This window comes from Neodiprion lecontei, chromosome 3, assembly GCF_021901455.1.
Source record: "Neodiprion lecontei isolate iyNeoLeco1 chromosome 3, iyNeoLeco1.1, whole genome shotgun sequence".
Taxonomy (NCBI): Eukaryota; Metazoa; Arthropoda; class Insecta; order Hymenoptera; family Diprionidae; genus Neodiprion; species Neodiprion lecontei.
The window spans coordinates 11,887,829-11,907,426 of NC_060262.1; the positions used below are offsets into that span (position 1 = coordinate 11,887,829).

General features: G+C 38.8%; 1 protein-coding gene across 1 annotated transcript in view; it reads right to left on the reverse strand.

The window, feature by feature from the left end:
* LOC107226905 (sodium-dependent dopamine transporter) overlaps positions 1-19,598 on the reverse strand; it is a 429,903-nt gene that overhangs the window by 87,301 nt on the left and 323,004 nt on the right. The window contains exon 7 of the mRNA XM_046733912.1: positions 13,333-13,467. Within this exon, the coding sequence (XP_046589868.1) occupies positions 13,333-13,467 (135 nt within the window). The remainder of the gene's footprint in view (positions 1-13,332; positions 13,468-19,598) is intronic.

A 19,598-nucleotide genomic window follows, 5' to 3' on the forward strand; every position in this document is an offset into this window, starting at 1 on the left:
TTTTCACTATTTAACGTGGAAATAATAGTGTTATGTAAATAGCTTTTCCCACTGCCACCAGGACTATCCAAATAGATAAGCTTATTAGAAGACTCACCACGAACGGCAGCCATAACTGCATTGAATACAGCTCATTGATTTTCGGTCAAACTATCAATCAATACTTTGTCTAATTGTTTGGACGCAATCATACTCTCAGGATCTTTGTCATCATTACCTATATGAAACGTTAATGTGAGACCTTTAATATCCGGTAGATTAAAGATTTGCAATATAAAGCCGTGTAATATAAGTATTTCATTTATAACTTGCAAAGCTTTTTGTTCGTTTTGTTCGTTGTATTCATTTTGATCGACAAACTCATATTTGTATTTTTCAAATAATTGTCGAGCGTTGATTCGCATACCAGACACACATATGTAAATAAACGACACATCTCGGTTGATAATATGAGACTCGAATCTTCGGCAAGGCATTTATCACATTCTTCATCTTAAAAAACTAACCTACGTGCTATTGCCGCTTCGAGAGAGGTTGGATATGTTGTACCATCATATTTGCGCATATCTTGAAATAATTGAGCTTCTCGAACGTGTAGTAATAACGCTCGTAAATAATAGTGTTCGATTTCTTTTGGGCTCACAAAGTATATTCTACTCAAAAGAGGTTTTACAAATTTCTTCCGTATAGACCATTCTGTATTTTTTTTATTAAATCATGTATACTATATACTGTACAGTATTTTAAAGCGAGAGACGAGCGTCAGTTTTTCGTTGTATGTTCAATCGTGCGCTTGTGATTTTTTCTCAAAACTACTTTTTCAAAGTCCGTGTTCACTGCCATTCAAAAACTACTTGACGGATTCATTTCGAACTTGGTACACATTTTCTACATATAAAATACCTCCCCCCAACATTTAGTTAAATTTTTTTTTTACATTAAGGGGGTTTCCCACCCACAAAATGGCGGAATGTTGCGTGGAAAATAGCAGTTTAAACTTTAGATGGCCACCAAAAATTTTTAAATGAAAAAAAATAATCAAAGAACGTTGGGGGGAGGATTTGATGATACTTAGACTAAATTTGAATGGTTTTTGATATTAGATAATTTCCGATCGAGATATAGTGAACACCGCAAATTGTTTCTTATGTGAGACGTTCTGGGGCTGGCTCTGTCACCGGCTTGTTTTTCAATATTTCCGCATGAAAAACTTAGAGAATATTGTTAAAAGTATACTTAATAATGTACAAAAGGTTTGACTAAATTTGCTTAATCCATACTTTCAAAAAAAATTCACAAACAAAGTGTTTTTTTTTACGCTGAAACCCTTACCCCCCCCCCCCCCCCCCCCCCCCTTAAGCTGTCAAACGCAGCTCGGCGGACGCCAACACGAATCTCGCTGGTTGCTCAGATTTTCGCGACCTCAGGCCATTTTATCAAGCAACAGGTAGCCGGCCGGCTCGATTGGCCATTTTCGTAAACGCCAGCGAGCCTCGTGGCGGCCCCCTTACCGAAAAAAACCCCAACTTTACCCCGAAAATAACCCCCAAAATAACCCTTAACCTCTAAAGGGTAAATTCGTACCCCTTAATTCAGGGTTAACCTTGAAGTCGCGGGTCCACTCTCATGTCGAGGGTTTACCTCCAAGTTGAGGGTGAACCTCCCAATCGAGGATTCATTTTGAAAGAATTTTCGAGGCAAGAGCTTATTATGTCATTTTATTGGGATTATAGATGTAACGGTATTACAAAAGTGCATTACACACCATTAGTAAATACAATAGAAACTGACTAATCAAGAAGTTGGTTATTTCTCATTTGATATCTTGAGGCAATCATATACATATATTATATATGCATTTGGATATTCATTTTTATCAGTGAATGCCACGAAAATTATATATTAACATTAGTAAATTCTTGTATATATCTATACGAATTCGAGGTCAATATAGAAGGAGGGTATAATGTATTCCCACGATGAAAAATAATCGTAAATAAGATTGAATGTACGTATGTATAATTCATATAGCCGTGAAGAATTATCTATACCCAATGCATTTCATTCATTGTTATATTATAATGAAGATGTATGCGTACATGTACAATGTTCATACACTATATGAAAATGAATAAAATATATAAAATATTCAGATTCGATAATTTTCAGATAATTTCCAAGAACTATCATATAAAAAATCACTGAGAAAATCGAAGAGGGTCAATGTTTTTGATTCACCGAGTTGACGTGGGAATTCCCATATATAGTGTAGTTTATGATTTATTATTTAAGACCTGAAAAAACTAAGTAGTATTCTTTCCAGCGAGTTGCTCGACAGTTGAATTCGAATTGAATCATTGGTTTGACCATAAATAATATATAGATAGATCATTTCAGATGTTATTGAGAATAATAGAACTTCAACGAATATCATAAGAATTACCTTGGAAATTTCACGGGTTATGTGCAATGGAATTAAGGGTTCACCACCAATCTTTTACATATTATATTTTCGCAATGACACCCAAATTTTAGAGTTTACCCTCAAGATGAGTTAGGTGTATCCCTTGGGGTTGCAGGGGACAATCCCCGCAATGTTGATAGTTCACCCTCACATTTACCATCAGTTAAATTTTGGGGATACGAATTATCCTCATCGTTGAAGGTGTACCTTCAACGTCGAGGGTTCACCTGCATGTCTTGGAGATTGAACCCTCAATTGTTAGGAATTAACCTTTATCGTTACGGGTTTACCTTCTACGTTGCAGGTGTACCTTCAACGTTGAGGCTTCACCTTCAACGTTAAGGGTTCACCTTCAACTCTTGGGGTTGAACCTCCAATTGTTGAGGGTTAATCTCTAACTGTTGGAGATAAACACTCCATTAATGATGGTTTACCTTCAATTTTTGGGGGTAAAGCCCCAAATTTAGGGGTTTATCCTCAACTTTCAGGGTAAAGCCCTAAATTTTGAGGCCTACTCCTAAAAATTGAGGGTTTTTTTCCGTGAGGGTCAAGCCGATTTCACATTAAATTCTTTCCTACTTGATTTACTGATAATTAATAAACAGCTCTGAATCGTCGTTCCATGGCCTTCTGCCGTTTCTGTTATAAGATTTAGAGATTAGAACCGTCGAGTGCCGTGCCGCGTCTCAGCGGTGCATCAGCTGGCGTGTGAATGTGAGTGAGACAGAGTGGTGAGATTGTGCGTACGCGCCCGTGCCGTTACTGCCGAGAGCTAAGTTTCGCTTGTATTTTGCGAAGTAATCAATAGCGATAGGAGCACGGTTTGTATTTGCATTTTTTACCTTACTTGATCGCCTGTTTATGAACTGTTATTTTGTTATGTACTGCCGCGTTGGTATATTATAATTATTTCAAATTGTATCGAAGCATGCCGACACCAACGAATTCGTTTGCCGTCTTATTTAGTATTTAATTGTTTAGCCTTCTGCCCAGCTGTACGGCTTTTGTAAAATAAAGATGCTGGTAAAACATCTACAATCTGTTGATTGCCAATCATACTATTTCATCTCCGCGCCCACGTTCCCCTTACCGACCACCAGCCCGTCACGTTTAGATGACGAGTCTTGTAATTAAACAGCGTGATATCTCTGCTTATATTGTAAAGAGTCGCCGTTCGAGTCGGTAACTGGTTCGTTATTCGAATTTGCAGATGTTTGCGAGAGCATTGGCTCTTTTTTGACTCTCCGAAACCTAGCGCCCAGCCTCTGCTTTGCCGCTATCAAATAAACCTCTATATTTTATTTTCCGGGTTAGAGAACGCCTCTTTTGTAAACTTGCCGCTGGACTGATCCCGTTTTCCCCCCGGGCGAGGTCCAAAGCTCGTTACAGTATTATGATACGTTTGTCCACATATACGGAACACAAATGGACCTCGACCTTCGATGAAATCCAATTTAGCACCGAAACTTGCAAATGCCAAGGAATTATTGTAACTTCTCAGATTTCTCCTAAAATTTAGACTATACGCATCGGTACCGGTTAGCAATTCTACAATTTCTTTCGGGTAAGGACTATCTTCTAAAATTCACACTTTACCTTTGTTACAGCAAGTACTATAGTTTTTATCACGAGGAAACTCAGTAATAAAATGTTTAGCATTACAAAACTGACATGAATGATTCATTTTTCCTAAATATTGTAGTTCAACTTCGTCTTCTCTAAAATCTGGATTTTCTAATAACACTCGTCCATCAGATATCTCAGAAGGAATAGCTCTCCTTTTTTTGTCAGAGGTGACACCAGGCCTTTTGCTCTATTGCATTTTCTTTTATTCAAACGTTTCTTCGAAATAGATTCCCTCATTTCCGGTTTATATGTTACCGCAGCCTTGATTCTGTTAGCCCGTTGTTCTTCAGATTCTTTCGCGCGCCTTTTTTCATTTTATCTGCTCTACAGCTTCTCTATATTTGAATATGAATTCGTCCGTCGACGTTATCTATGTTTAAATTCAGACACTTTGTGATTACCTTCTTTGATTTTTCTTTTATACCATTGATTCATTTCATAATTAATCGTTTGAAGAATATACCTTGTCTTTTACCAATTCAAATCATATTAAATCATTTATTTTGAACGATAACCTATCCCACTTCATTATAAATCAGCCTCAACCATTTGAACAACTCTCACAGACTTGTATAGGACTAGGCAACAACGTACCTAGTGTACCTACATTACCGGCTTATCGAGAGGTAAGTTTGTCTTAGTTTTTAATTTTTATTCAGCGTCGTTACGTCAGAGCATCTTTGATTATTTATAATCATTCACTACCACCCGCTCAGTACATGCCCACCCCCACGTAACACCCTAGTAAGTCACACGTCAGTAGAATTGCATAACGGTCACACGGGACGAAATTCACTCCAAACGTGATATTTTGTTTCAAAAATGAGTTATAAGAATCCAGAAAAAAAATTTATTGTTTATGGATCGCAAAAAAATCTCTCTTAGTTTTTCTCACCAAAATTAATTATTCAACTATTGTGAAACATTGGCAAACTTGAACAAAGTACCAAAAATGTGGAAAAAATGTCTTTATTTCGCATAAAGAATGCCCCATTTCTCCGACTAAGGGACTCTACGAGGAGTTATATATGCTCAAGAAGGTGGGAAAATCGGGTTAGGTTAAGTTGTTGAGGCCTTGATTGTTACAGGAAGTGTCCCATTTGTTTCGTTAAAATGAGAGTTTTTGTTGGGTTTTAATGAAAATGGGACTGTGCTATTAATTACTTCAAAATTTTTACCGTATATTTATTGATATTACCAATTAAAAAAAAATTGTCAATTCTTTTTTAAAAAATTCGGCCTGCTGATCCTTCTCATCTTTAATCCCGCCAAAAATGTCGTGATCGCTGGTATGCAGGTTTTCTTAACTTCTGATTGTCTGAATGAAATAAAATTCAGTGGCATTTTAGTTTGTATGCATGTAGCTATCGTTCATTAAACCAAGGAAAAAAAAACTTCCTACGAAATGTTCACATTCAAACTCAAATAATCGACGAATAGCTTTTTTCATTCATCGAACGATAGGAGAATGTATACTCTGCATGCTGTTATCATTTGAAGTCGATCAGTACTCTGATTTCTCAAATATCGTACACACCAGGTGCAAAAAAGCTCTTTTGACAACAAGGCATTTAAACTTTTGACTAGAGTGCACAGGATGATAAGTATTCGGAGGGTTCATCTGCTAACTCAAGTCGATTTTGCGAATTTAGGATTGAAATTTTGCTCACATATTCTTAACATCTTTAAGAATGAAGTAAGACTAGAAAAAAAGACACCTCCCTTTAAAGAATACTTGGGTAAGATTATGTATGCAGGGGGTTTTTTCTCATAAATTATTATTGAGGATTTTCAGGAAAATCAAACTCGATTAGTTGCTCTGTAACAAGATAAACGAGAGTTGAAGTTTTTTTCTCCGTCACACATGTGATTATCCTTTCCAATTTTTTATTTCGCACTTTGTCTCTCTTAATTATTGCACTGATTATCGCAAGTGCTTCTTCTTATTTTCTGTTCGTATCGCTCCACCTCTGTCTATTAATCCCTACCTATTTCTCTCTATCAGTTTTGCCAAAGTTCGGTTTACTACCAACTGTTGCGGCGCGGCAGATTCAAATTAAAGAATGTATATTTTCTTCAGTACATTACGACCCTAGGCCCGAAAGTTGGATTTCCTGGCCGCGTGTGATATAAAGGCGAGGCGAAGGCCTTTATATCACACACGACCAGGGCATCCAGCATTCGGGGCGTGGGTCGTAATGTACTAATAGTCGAAACAAAACAGTGAAGAATATTTCACAGCTTTCAGTTCGATACCCCACAACAGATAATCTAATATTGTAAAATATTGGTGACATGAAAAAATATGAGGCATAATTATTACGATTAAAATCAAGCGGGATATACTACGCAACACAATGATGTAAAGTACGTGAAACTTTCCCATGCCTTTTTTCTCCTGCTATCTAACTGATATAGGGTTTTCCCCACAAATATGAGAAAAGCAGCCTACTTGTCTTCCTTGCGGTAATAAATGGCCGTACGACAGTTACATCGAGTTTCCATTTCCAACCCTTCCTCTCACCTTGACGGTCTTGTTTCTTTCACGGCGACGTGGAGAGCATTATGATGCATTACCATGAGTCAGGATTTTCCGTGATCAGAATAAAATTCGCTAAAATCCCACCCGCATGTGTCATTGCCTCGGTCGCAGTCGTGACTATTATTTTAGGAAGAAAGATAAAAGAATAATTTTTTAGATCCAGCTTTGCCTTTGAGGCAGTGTTGTGGATAAGTCTGTCTATCTTTCACTGTCATCAAGCTTTGGTAGATGTTGATAATTAAATGCTTTGGTATCATGTTAAGAGCCTCCAGTTGTTTAATAACCTAATTATGATCTTTATGCAATGGATTTTTGCATTAGCATTCGACAATTATGTAGCATAGTGTCCTCGCAAACGAAGAGACAGGTTGAAATCGAAAAAGTCAACATTTATGAATTATGAGTTGTCAAACAGCATCCAAAAATAGCCAGTCTACCATCGACCTCCACATGTTTGATGAATAATTGAAGTCTTCGCGGTTCTAAGCTTCAAAATGTTTGTACTGCGTCAATTCTATGATGTAGCACGAAGTGAATAGCCTACTTATTTTTTCACATATCACTAGCACAGCATGCGCTTCCAAAGTTCATTTTATGAATTTCCAGAGGTAACAATAAAATGTTAAATATCACTGACATGCCTTTTTCATGAAGAACACAAAACATAAATATTTTACTTATTTCATTGACCAAGGATATAATCATATGTTCAGCTAACTCTCATGGGAAAATAAACTCCGACAACAGAAAGTTATGCTGGGTGGACGACTTCTGTATAAATCCTGTTACTTACGAAAGGTTGTCAGAATTCGTTAAATACTCAACTAGTCTCTGATTAACAGGACCCATTGTATGATTGAATCGTAATCCATTTCTTGGGTTTACTTCTGCGATTTGTATCACCTTGGTAACATAGGTCATAAACGTAATTTTGACCAATTACAGAACAGCTCTGACCGGAAAACCTTCAGAATGACCCGTAATCATACTTCAAAATCAGGTCCCAAGTGTGACGTTCTTTTATGTTGTTTAGGATTATGAAATTATAATGCCATTCACCGTCTTTATTTATTGCTGTAAATGAGAAAGTAACTTCTCTTACTTCTTAGTTTTGAATTAAATTATCGCAACTCGAATTATCGGTATTTTTTAAATACTGATAACTACCCAAAAATGAAGCTTAAGAGCCACGCAATCATTTGCAATTGGCAAGTATAAATTTCACTTCGTTATGAATGCTCTCAGGTACATTTTTATATGAAAATATCAGTAGCATTAAATTAGCATATACATATTATAGAGAGACTTCCCAACATCGAATATAATGCTTGTATCCGTGTTTTGTCCGGGAGGCAGTCTATATGTAAAAATGAGCAACGTTCCGTCTGACACTCATTGAATCAGCTGCCGATTTTTCCCATGTCCAGACATATCGACTAATCATCCCAAATTTTGTACAATTTTTTTTAAGAACCTTTATATTTTACTTTTTTCTACCTCTTTTGAGAAAATAAAAGTCTTACGTTTTGAGGCAAACTTGTACAACTGCGAAAAATTATTCATTCTTCTTAAGCTGAGAAAGAATAAAAATTTTTTTAAATTGCACAAATGTTACGGGGTAGATGACTATAATCACGACGAGCAGCTGGCGATGATCCCTTCCACACGCAGCCGTAATTGCACTACGGCCTATTTTGAGTGCGAAATCCGTCGACCGCGTACACGGACAAAGGATAAGGGGAAATCAAAGGCAACTGATATTGAGGAGATAAGTGATTGCTCAGGTAATTGATTTATTGCGAATAATCTAGAGAGTATAATGAAAAGATGTAGAAGAGAAATTGTTCATAGGAGAAAAAGGGCAAGAGTTCAGTATAATTTCGGGACAAAGGCCGAGGGTGAATTTAGTCGTTTGGACAATGAAAAATCCCCCCAAAAAGCACCTCTGGTGCAAAAAACTTTCGCCAAGTACATTAAAAATCTGGTCATGACCTATAAAAATACCTTCTCTGATCAAAATAATATGCATATCATCACCTCATACAACAAAAAACGCAGCACACACACCCTACTGAAAGTGTACATGTGATATGTAAAAAAGTACCTAATAAAACACATGATAAATCACAAAATGTTATGACTGATTCCAACATATGATTTAAGAAAAAGAAAAAAAAGTCTCCCGGGGTGGGACCAAATAACAAATTGAGCTATTGTTTGAATGTACTCAACTTCTTTCGTAGCGGTTGTGAATTATGATTGCAAGATTGTAACCTATATGTAAGTGTGGTGTGGCTCAGGCGTCAACATCAATGCTTACCAATATGTCACACGTGGGTTCGATCCTAACCTAGGACACTTTCATGTTTGTTCTCCCTTTAGATCTGGTCAGGTAACGAATCACATGATAAATTACAAAATAATTTTCTGAATCTGATAACTCATGTATAAAAATGCGTGATAAGTTTACTAATAAATTATTTGTTGGATTCGGTCGTAACAATTTGTGACTTATCATGTGATCTATTAAATAGTTTTCTACATGATATATCACATGAAAATTTTCAGTAGGGTAAAAGTTCTCATCCCTTACCAAAAAATATTCAAATCACATACTACTGCTAAGTACATGCCTGTTGATATCACAATAAAAGCATAATTGAAACTCAAACTTTAGCTTCCATATCTTTCTGGAATCGTACTGCTGCACAGTGGAAGATTTCAGCGAAAACGTGGCCAAAAGTCGAATAACGAGATTTCCTTTCGAAACCTTTGGTCGCTAGGCATCGTTTACAAACTATTTATTCCCTCTGCTCAAAGCCGTTAGGCCCGGCCCCTACGTGTGGTTGTCGAAATATTTCTGCCTGAAGTTGATCTGCTACAACGGCAGTTTCTAAGTGCGCGCATCAACGGATCTCATTAAAAAGTTCAAACTCATATAAATTGAAAGTTTCTATTAAAAAAGAAAATTGAGAATATGGATGCAGTTTCTGAAAGTATGTAGAATATTACAAATATTTTACTTTTGCAAAAAAGAAACGTCACTCTATTTGTTTATTATATACAATTGTTCATCAAAGAAGTGGCTAGTTGTTAGAAAGAAAACCAATGATATGCAGACCAAAAGTGCCAAATCCCGTTGAATCCCGCGCTCATTCTGCGATGAACCTAAAGCATCAACTATTAGAAACTGATTCTGCAAAAATAAGTTTTTAATATTGGTTAGCTTTGACGTTACGTATTTTTGCACATTAGCGTGTTTGTTCTAGTGAGACATCTCGTCTCGTTTTTGCATTGGGCTAAAAAAAGATTGCCATGTTCTACGTTTGAATACCGAACCTTTTCTTATGTTTTTATTTGCGTACGGAAAGCTTTCCTAAATTACAAAAGAGGAGGACAAATTGATGTTACTTCTGATAGATTGAAATGTCTCTGACTAGCATTTATTCCTTTCTCTATGCAGAATTTCCTCGGAAATGCATGTTTGAAAATTTAAAGGCAGAATACAATATAAAGAATATGTTCAGATGCTTTAGTTGAACTCCTGCTGTTGTAATCAAATCTTGGCTGAAAACTATAAAATATAAATGTATTCTGCAACCAGAGCTCTACAGTGGACACAATTTCAACACCGTAGATATCCATGTAATTATATGTATCCGTATTTTTACAGGATCTCAGGATCAGCTTATCTTTTTGCCACGAAGAAAGGCATTTGCTACACTGCGAAACTGCATGACAGGACATCAATCACCAAATACTAAGTTTGGAATTTGGTATCAAATGAAGCTGATTGTCTTGTGCAGATACGATCAAATGCCGAAACGCAGATATTAAAATTGTTTTTTTTTAAATGCGTACGAAGTGGAAGAAGGTGAATGCCAATGAAATTTTTTTCTACGCAAAAATGAGGATTGGGTGGATGTCTCTGATTAAATTGCACCAATATTTTGACAAATAAAGTTATTAACATAATCGCTCTTCACCAAAACGTCTGAAATTTGTATGCAGTGAACCCAAAAACTCAAATTCAGTATTTTTCGGCCATATGCAATGGTATTTGTATAATCGCACCACCACATTCTAGCCATCATTATGTTTTTGAAAATTTGCGCCCCAGATTCGTATTTATTGATCCCAAAAATGTATAGGGGCTGACTTTCAGCTTTTTCCAACAAGTATCTCGATAATCGCATTGCTATATTTCCGCAGCTATTTTGTTTTTGAAAATCTGCGCCCTAAATTCGTATTGAGCGACCCCAAGAACTATAAAATACTAAGTTTGGTAAAAGTCTAATCTATTACTGACTTATGACCACGTTTTAGCTGAAATCCCCCACTGTGTATTCCCAAACTGGGGTAAGACTGACCTTAAACTTATCGAACTACGCAACTACAAATGATCCTCAGTTATGAATAAAAAAGAAACTACCTCACACATTAGCATACTTTTAAATTACAGATAAGATACGGCAGTGCTAATCGGACCCCAGCGTACCAAGCAAGAGTTAATAAAACTTTCTAACCGAGATGTAAGTAGTGAATATTGTCCGTACTTTTGACGCCCAACTATAAGTGTGCTACTGAACCCTACTACCACTGCGTAATTGTAAGTGAAGGATTGGCAACTGTTGCATAATGGTATTGAAAATCCAGAAAATAAAATTAAATTAGTAAGGAGTAGGGTTCAGTAGCACACTTATAGTTAGGCCACAAATACAATCAATGTCCACTGCTCACGATCATATCTCAACCGGAAAGTTTTATTAACTCTTGCCTGGCACACCGGGGTCCGATGGGCACTGTTCAATTTACCTGTAATTTGAAAGTATGGTAGTGTACAAGTCATTTCGTTTCTTATTTATACCCAATTATCATTTGAAGTTGCCTAGTTGGATAAGTTTAGGGTCAGGCTGACCCAGTATGACAGCAGCGTGATTCCAGAGAGATGTGGAAGTTAAGGGTTGAGTTTCAATCATTCTTTTATTGTGAATTATCAGACATGTACTTAGCAGTAGTATGTGTTTTGAATCTTTTTTGACAAAGGATGAGAACATTTATATATCCTGTGTTTTTGTCCTTTTTTTTCTTGTACAAGATAATATGCAAACAATTTTGATCGAAGAAGGTCTTTTTGTGCGTGATGTCCAGGTTTCTAATGTACTTAGTTACAGGTTTTAGCACCAGAGGTGCTTCTTGGGGGAATATGAGCGTATCGTAGTAGCCACAAACGGCCGAGCTTGATTGCGCACGAGGCGCACTGTGACATTAGATCGAAAGTAGCGCGCCCCGCCGTGTTTTACGAGCTTATTTTTTTTTCAAACGATGTGAGATTTTCAGTTTTTTCATGCGGGATTAGGATTTACGTACGGTAGTAACGTTTGCATAGCTGGTCGGGGGTGCGGGGTCTGCGAGGGTGGACGTGCATGAGCACCTCTCCGGATCTTACAGAGTGCGAAATTCCTTTAGGTGTCTCTATCTATCCGCATGCCTGTTTGTCTGTCTGACAGTCGAATGGGCGTGTGGCTTATGCGGTTTTCTGTATCACACGGTGAGAAGACAAGAGCAATACAGTAAAACTGTTTGTTTACAGGCTGAGTTCATTATCATCCCGTATAGTAACCGTAGGGCAGGTTATCAAAACTGTCGCCTCAGTAACGTATTTTCACGAATCCAGACTTACATGTTTTGCTCGATAATTATCTCTGCACTTATCACGTCTCCGTATACTACTTCTTGATAAACTACACCTGTTTCTGCAACCCCACGGAAAAAGAAACAAGATATAAACAATAGCGCAAGTTTGCATCCACCACCCTGGAACATTCTAGAAAAAGGGTAAACACAACACCTACACATTAGAGTCTCCTTATACACAGTGCTTGCAGAGAAGAAACTTCTTATTCATTCTAGAAAAAGGTTTGTATCTTGGGGGTGTCCGTATGTAAGAATCTGTATCCAGAACTAACCTTGTTATACTACTCATCTTTCAATATTAGCCTGCACATAGAATACGTGATCAAAAATTTGGAATTGGAATAAAACTTTGTTCAATTCCAAAGCTAAGAAATGATCGAAAGAACTTGTTATGTGTTAATGAATGTGTATTTGAATTGAAATGTTTGTGTGAAGAAAAAATTTTTCAATTACGCGTAGTGATAGTTGTTACGACCTACAATAACCGAATTTACAGATTGTGACGATCTGAGCTAGAAATCTGGACGAACCGAACATCAGAGTTCGCACGCGTGAGCTTCACAAGATTTGCGAATCGAATTTAAATCTGAATCAAATTTCTCTCGCAGCGTTCTTTCCAGAACGTAAGAAGGGTATGTCTCCAAAAGCCTTTTTAGCTTCTACGGAGCAAGAGAAGAGATGAATTAGTAACCATGATTATTCGTCTGCAGCCGTCTTAAGACGATCAATAGAAACACCCGCATTCGCACGGGAAACAAGGAAAACTTTAGAAAACCTTGTCCATGTGTAGCCTGACCGATTTCAAACCTTAGCTCGTCGATTCGGTCCCTGCACAACGTGACCTATAATACAATTTTTGCAAGCTGCCATTCAGGTCCTCGTCGACAGTCTGTGGATTTAAAGTCGGGTCCTTTCGTTCCGCAGTCTCGCACGGTACACGATACGTTACTACGGTCGGTTCACCAAATAATCACCAAGTAATTAAGTTTTATTTCATACGTACTTCAGCTTTTGTGATTGCCGAGAAATTCGGACTCAAATAGTATTTTATTCCTTCTGTACTTCCAGGTAGAGTAATTCCCCTCACCAGCAGTATTAGTAGGACAGCGTATGGGAAAAGGGCAGTAAACCACACCACCTGTAAACAAATGAATTTCTGATTCTTAATTCAGTCTAAACACTTCATCGTGTGATCAATATTCGCGTCAACGAATCGCAGCCAAGTATGAGAATGCCACCGGAAGCAACCAGAATCATTCACGCTGCCGAACTAGCTGCTATGTACATCTTACGTGTATGATCAATGTACCATATTTTGAAAACTGCTAGATATTTTAATACAAAACTTGCGTCACCAAAAGTCCCAGGCAGGATAAACCTATCCTGTGAATTTTAGATCCTGTAGTTACGGATTTATTAAACTTCACGGGTGATAAAAAATTGATCTAGTTCTTCGTCTGCTTCTCCGCAGTTCAGTAGCTTCGAGACAAGATATCTATGGAACTATGATGCGTAGGAACATGAAAGTTTTAAGGTAGGTTTCACGAATCCTAATCTAGAAACTTATCGAATTTGTGCAAGATCTTCTATCAAATTCCCTGCTACTCTACATGATGCGAAAAAGCTTGAGAGATTGAATAATTTGCGAATCAACGTTGTAACGTGGCATTTCGGACAGACATGCCCGTTACAAGGTACTCCCTGAACCTTGGGCGGAATCCAGGAATAAGGGTTTCGGAGATCGAGTCGCGAGATAATGAAAGTGAGCGCCAGAACTGGAGTCACGCATCCGGGCTTCGACAGGGACGAAATAGCGAATTAAGAATAAGATATTGCAGGCTTTCGTTTTTATTTTATTTTTTCGAGTACACCAGCCACAAGCCAGCGACCAACTCCGACGCCGAAGATATTTCGAGGCAAGGCGAAACCGCGGGGATCTCGCGGGAAGGATACCGAGGCTGCGGAGGGGGAGACAACGCAGATCCCTGCAGCGCGGGAATCCAAGGCGGAAGCGATTCCCGCTGGCGGTCGGCGCGCCGCAGCCTCCCCGCGCACCCCACCTACACCCAACCGAGGCAACCGCGAAAGACCAGCTAGCGACGAGGGAGCACCACCCCTCCCAACCCCAGGACCCCGTAAAGCTGCGCGAAAGACGACATCGCGATCTAGCGTTAAGTTCTGCGCCGCGTCAGTAGTACAGCAAGGCTGGTTCTGAGTACAAACCACCTTCCTTACCGACCGAGCCGCTCCGCGCAGCCCACCGAGGCGCTCCGCGCAGCCCAGACTCAAACCCTTTTCCGCTCCGCGTAGCCCAGACTCAAACCCTTCTTCGCGATGACGTCACAGTCTGCCGTACCGAAGGTCAAAACCGTGCAACCTTACCGACAGTTGTTCGATCGAAGGTCAAAATCCCGCGATGACGTCACAGTCTGCCGTACCGAAGGTCTGTAGTGCTCGCCTGCCGACGGTAGAGGGCGCAACGGGGGGCGAGAACTTTTTTACCATCCCGCATTCTTTTCCCACGATATGACTGCTGATGTGTAACATTAACCACTCCGAATTCCTTTCCCAATATCACTGATGTGTAACATCAACCACCCCCACATTCCTTCCCACGTTATCAACCACGTGACATTCCAAAATTAATGGTTCCGAGAATCGTGTTTCACTTATTCGGATGTCGGTTTGATATCAACCACGTGACATTTTTTGGCTTGTAACTGCCGTGTGAACTCAACGATGAATTTTGAACGGGTTCAGTCAAGACCAGCGTGCAAGGTCGACCAATAGCCGCGGTACATTCAAAGTCATGGATCTGCGGTGTTGGGTTACTATCGCCCTGGGAATGCTAAAAGGTGCGCGCGCATACACAAACATACGTACAGCTGCCCTATAAAAAGGACGCTCATCACTGCAAACGATCATTACGTCAGAACTTGTCAAGTATACGTGAGGAAAAAGCTCAAGATGGAATCCGCGAAGTGTTTGAGATTGATCGATGTTATGGAAACGGCGTTCAAGATTTTATCTGAAAACTCGTCGCCGCCCGGCAGAAATTGCAAAATGGTTAAAATTTGGAAGTCAAAATATTCGGCTTCTGAACAAAATTTTGCGAAAGGCTTCATCGATTGGAGAAAAGATGAGAATTATCACAACGATCGGACTCTTGAAAGCGCTCACGGAAAAATTCAAACGTCTTCAGAAAACGGGTGGAGGTACGCGGAAAGTAAGAAGAAGCGATCGAGTTCACTGGGAAGATTTGGAATCAGCTTTCGAGGAGAGAATTCGAACTGGATCCATCGTCAATTTAAAACATAAAGATGTGGAGAGATTTCTAGAAGACGCAAAGGTACTAGCTGTGACGAGACTAAAAAACGCTCTGAAGAAAGACAGGAGCTTGAAAGCCAACGTTATCCTGGCTTGTAAATTTGAAATTAGAAAAGACGATCGCACGGTGGAAGAGATCAAATTTTTTAATACGAGAAATGAAATCATCCTCCAGACAATATCAACGAATGGTTCATCGAAAACGCGACGGAGCGTTTGTTGAAAAAGGTGGAAGATTTCCAGGAAAAGGATTCAGGCTGGTCGCTGACTGAAATAATCAATTTGACTGTGAATATCAACAAGTACGTACCACTACGAGGCGGTGTCTTCACATACACACCACTACCCAAAGATATTCAAGATAAGAAGGCTGTCGTCAACATCCGTAACAGCGACTCGTATTGCTTCCTCTGGTCGGTCACCGCAGCTCTGTTCCCAGCCGACAACAACAATCCCAGCAAAATTACTTCGTATCCACATTTCAGCTCAGTGCTACAATACGATGGTTTGCATTTTCCAATGTCTTTAGACCAGATTCCAAAATTTTAGAAACTCAACAAACTTTCAATTAACGTTTATGGTATAGATAGTGCGGAAAAACAAAAGCGCAGTGAAATCGTACCCATTTATTTGAGTCGAAACAAGTCTGATAAACCTGTAATTCATCTTTTGGTGATAGAAACTGAAATCACTGACGATGACGATGACGATGATAGTATGGAAAATATTGAAAAGAATGTAACACATCATTTTGCATGGATTCGAAATCTGTCTCGATTAACAAGTTCTCAAATTTCTAAACCTAAACGTCGTACGTGGTTATGTGATAGGTGTCTATCACACTTTCAATCTGAAGAGTGTTTAACAAAGCACAATGTAGATTGCATGAATTTAAACAAAACCAAAGTTATTCTACCTACAGATGAGGAAAAAATACTGAAATTCAAAAATTTCAAGCATAAAGAAACCGTTCCATTCTGCGATTACGCGGATCTCGAATGTTTACTGGAACCTACGCTCAAAAAGATGGGTACAAGAACAATTTATCAGAAGCATCTCCCGTATAGTATAGCTTACTATCTACATTGTGCGTTTGACGATTCGCTTTCAAAATTCAAAATTAATCGCGGAGAGACTTGCGTTCAATGGTTTGTGAACGAGTTAGCGGAATTAGCACATTCGTTAGAGGGATACTACAAGACTGTTGTACCGATGGAACCACTAAATTTCAATCAAATCAACGAATTTCACTCAACAACAGTGTGTCACATTTGTGAAAAACCGTTTACACTCGCAGACGTGAAACATCGTGATCACTGCCATTTCACGGGAAAGTACCGTGGTGCTGCTCACCGAGGTTGCAATCTAAATTACCAAAATTCGCACATTATTCCAGTGATATTCCACAATCTGTCGGGTTACGATTCACATTTTCTGATCAAAGCACTGGCTACATCGTTCGAGGGCACAATTGAGCTTCTACCCGTAAACAAAGAAAAGTACATTTCTTTTACAAAATATGTCGAGGGGACAGATATAAAGTTTAGATTCGTAGATTCGTACCGTTTCATGCCCAGTAGTCTTGAGAAATTAGCAACGTATCTCGGTGATGATCAGAAATCAATCACACGAAAATTTTATCGTAGCTCAGATAAATTTCAGTTATTGACCAGAAAAGGAGTGTTCCCGTACGAATACATAGACAGTTGGGAGAAGCTCGAGGATTTTACTCAAAATTAAATGATCGGGATATATCAGACGACGACTATGCACATGCATGTAAAGTTTGGCAAACTTTTAACGTTCAAACTTTGGGAGAGTATTCGGACTTGTATTTACAGACGGACGTGTTTTTACTGGCTGACGTTTTTCAAAATTTTCGACAGAATTGTTGGACGACGTACAAACTGGACCCGTTACATTACTGCACAGAGCCCGGTCTGTCGTTTGATGCAATGTTAAAATGTACAGGCATCGAACTCGAGCTTCTCACCGACATAGACATGGTTATGTTTATCGAAAAGGGTATTCGAGGTGGTGTGTCACAGTGTTCGAATAGATACGCAAAGGCCAACAATAGATATATGGGAGAGGAATTCGATCCTGAGGTCGAAGAATCTTATCTCATGTACTCGTACTTTGACGTTAATAATTTGTACGGTGCTGCTATGAGCTTTGCTCTGCCATACAGTTCCTTCGAATGGTTATCAGACTTCGGACAATGCGACGTTCTTACCATCTCGGACGATGCGGAGTTTGGTTACATACTGGAGGTGGATTTGGAATATCCTGAGGAACTGCATGAAATTCATAAGGATTTACCACTGTGTCCGGAGCACTATATACCTCCGATCTCGAATAGTAAGCAACCGAAATTGACGCCCACGCTACTTTCCAAGAAAAACTACGTTGTTCACTGTAGGGTTTTGAAACAATGCTTACAATTAGGCTTAAAATTACTCAAAATTCACAGAGTTCTCAAATTCAGACAAACCCCGTGGCTCAAAAAATACATAGATTTGAATACCGATTTGCGCAAAAAATCTCAGAACGAATTCGAGAAAAATTTTTACAAACTGATGAACAACGCAGTTTTTGGCAAAACAATGTAAAATGTTAGGAAGTATAGAGATGTCAGACTGATCACGAAATGGGATGGAAGATACGGTGCTAGAGCTACTATAGCCAAACCCAATTTTCACAGCTGCACCGATTTCGGCAAAGATATAATTATCGTTGAAAGGAGTAAGACGAAAGTCAAGTTGAATAAACCATTGTATGCAGGTTTCTCCATCATGGATCTGGCTAAAACATATATCTATGATTTTCATTACAATTACATTAAGCAGAAATTCGGCAACCGAGAAAAATTAATGTACACGGATACCGACAGTTTGATTTACAATTTTACCGTCCCCGACATATACGAACACATGAAGGAGGACTTGCACAAATTCGATACGTCTGATTATCCGCTTGACAACGTTTACGGAGTACCTCGAGCAAACAAAAAAGTTCTCGGCTTGATGAAAGATGAGAATAATGGAAAAATTATGCTGGAATTTGTAGGATTAAGAGCTAAACTGTACGCATTCCGAGTCTTGGGAGATGAGAAAGACAATAAACGTGCCAAAGGTGTCAAAGGATCAGCGTTGAGAAAAATAACTTTCAACGATTATTTGGAATGTGTTTTGAACCGTGAAAATCTATCCTCAAATCAGCATTTGATATTGAGTCGAAAGCACGAGGTATACACCGTAGAACAGCAGAAAGTAGCACTGAGCTGGAATGACGACAAGCGGATCGTGTTTCAAAATACAACCGACACGCTTCCGTGGGGCTACAGGCCTACACATTAGCTTTGTAATTTATAACTGTACCATGATGTATAAAATATTATTATGTAGGATAGTGAATAAGAACGCTCCGAAATATAAGAAATTGTACAACGATGCATATGTCTGTCGATTCTCTAAAAAATAAAGACGCATACTTGTTGTGTGTCGGATATAAAATAAAGAGGGCCATACGTTTTTACAAAAAAATTCATTTATTCAAATGTTACATATCCGATTCGTTTATCCAACTTTTGTGTGTATTGTCAAAACCTAACCATTTAACGTATATTTTTCTTCCGCGCTTCTTGAGCACCTTCTCCACCAGATAGATATCCGGATGTTTAACCTTGAGGAGCTCTTGTTCGTAGAAACCACCAACGATGGGTTGATCTCGGTAGTCTTTGAGCTTGTACGTCACAGGATGAGTATTTTCCACTCGACTTATCGTGAATATTTCAGTCGTCCAATTGGGAGTGTAACCTTTCTCGAAAACATTTTTGAATTTGCTGATTCGAACTTTGTCGCCAGATTTGAATTTTGCCGATATGGTAGGTATCGCTCGAAGCCCTCCGTACGCCTGACGTAATAACAGCCTCTCGTTTGC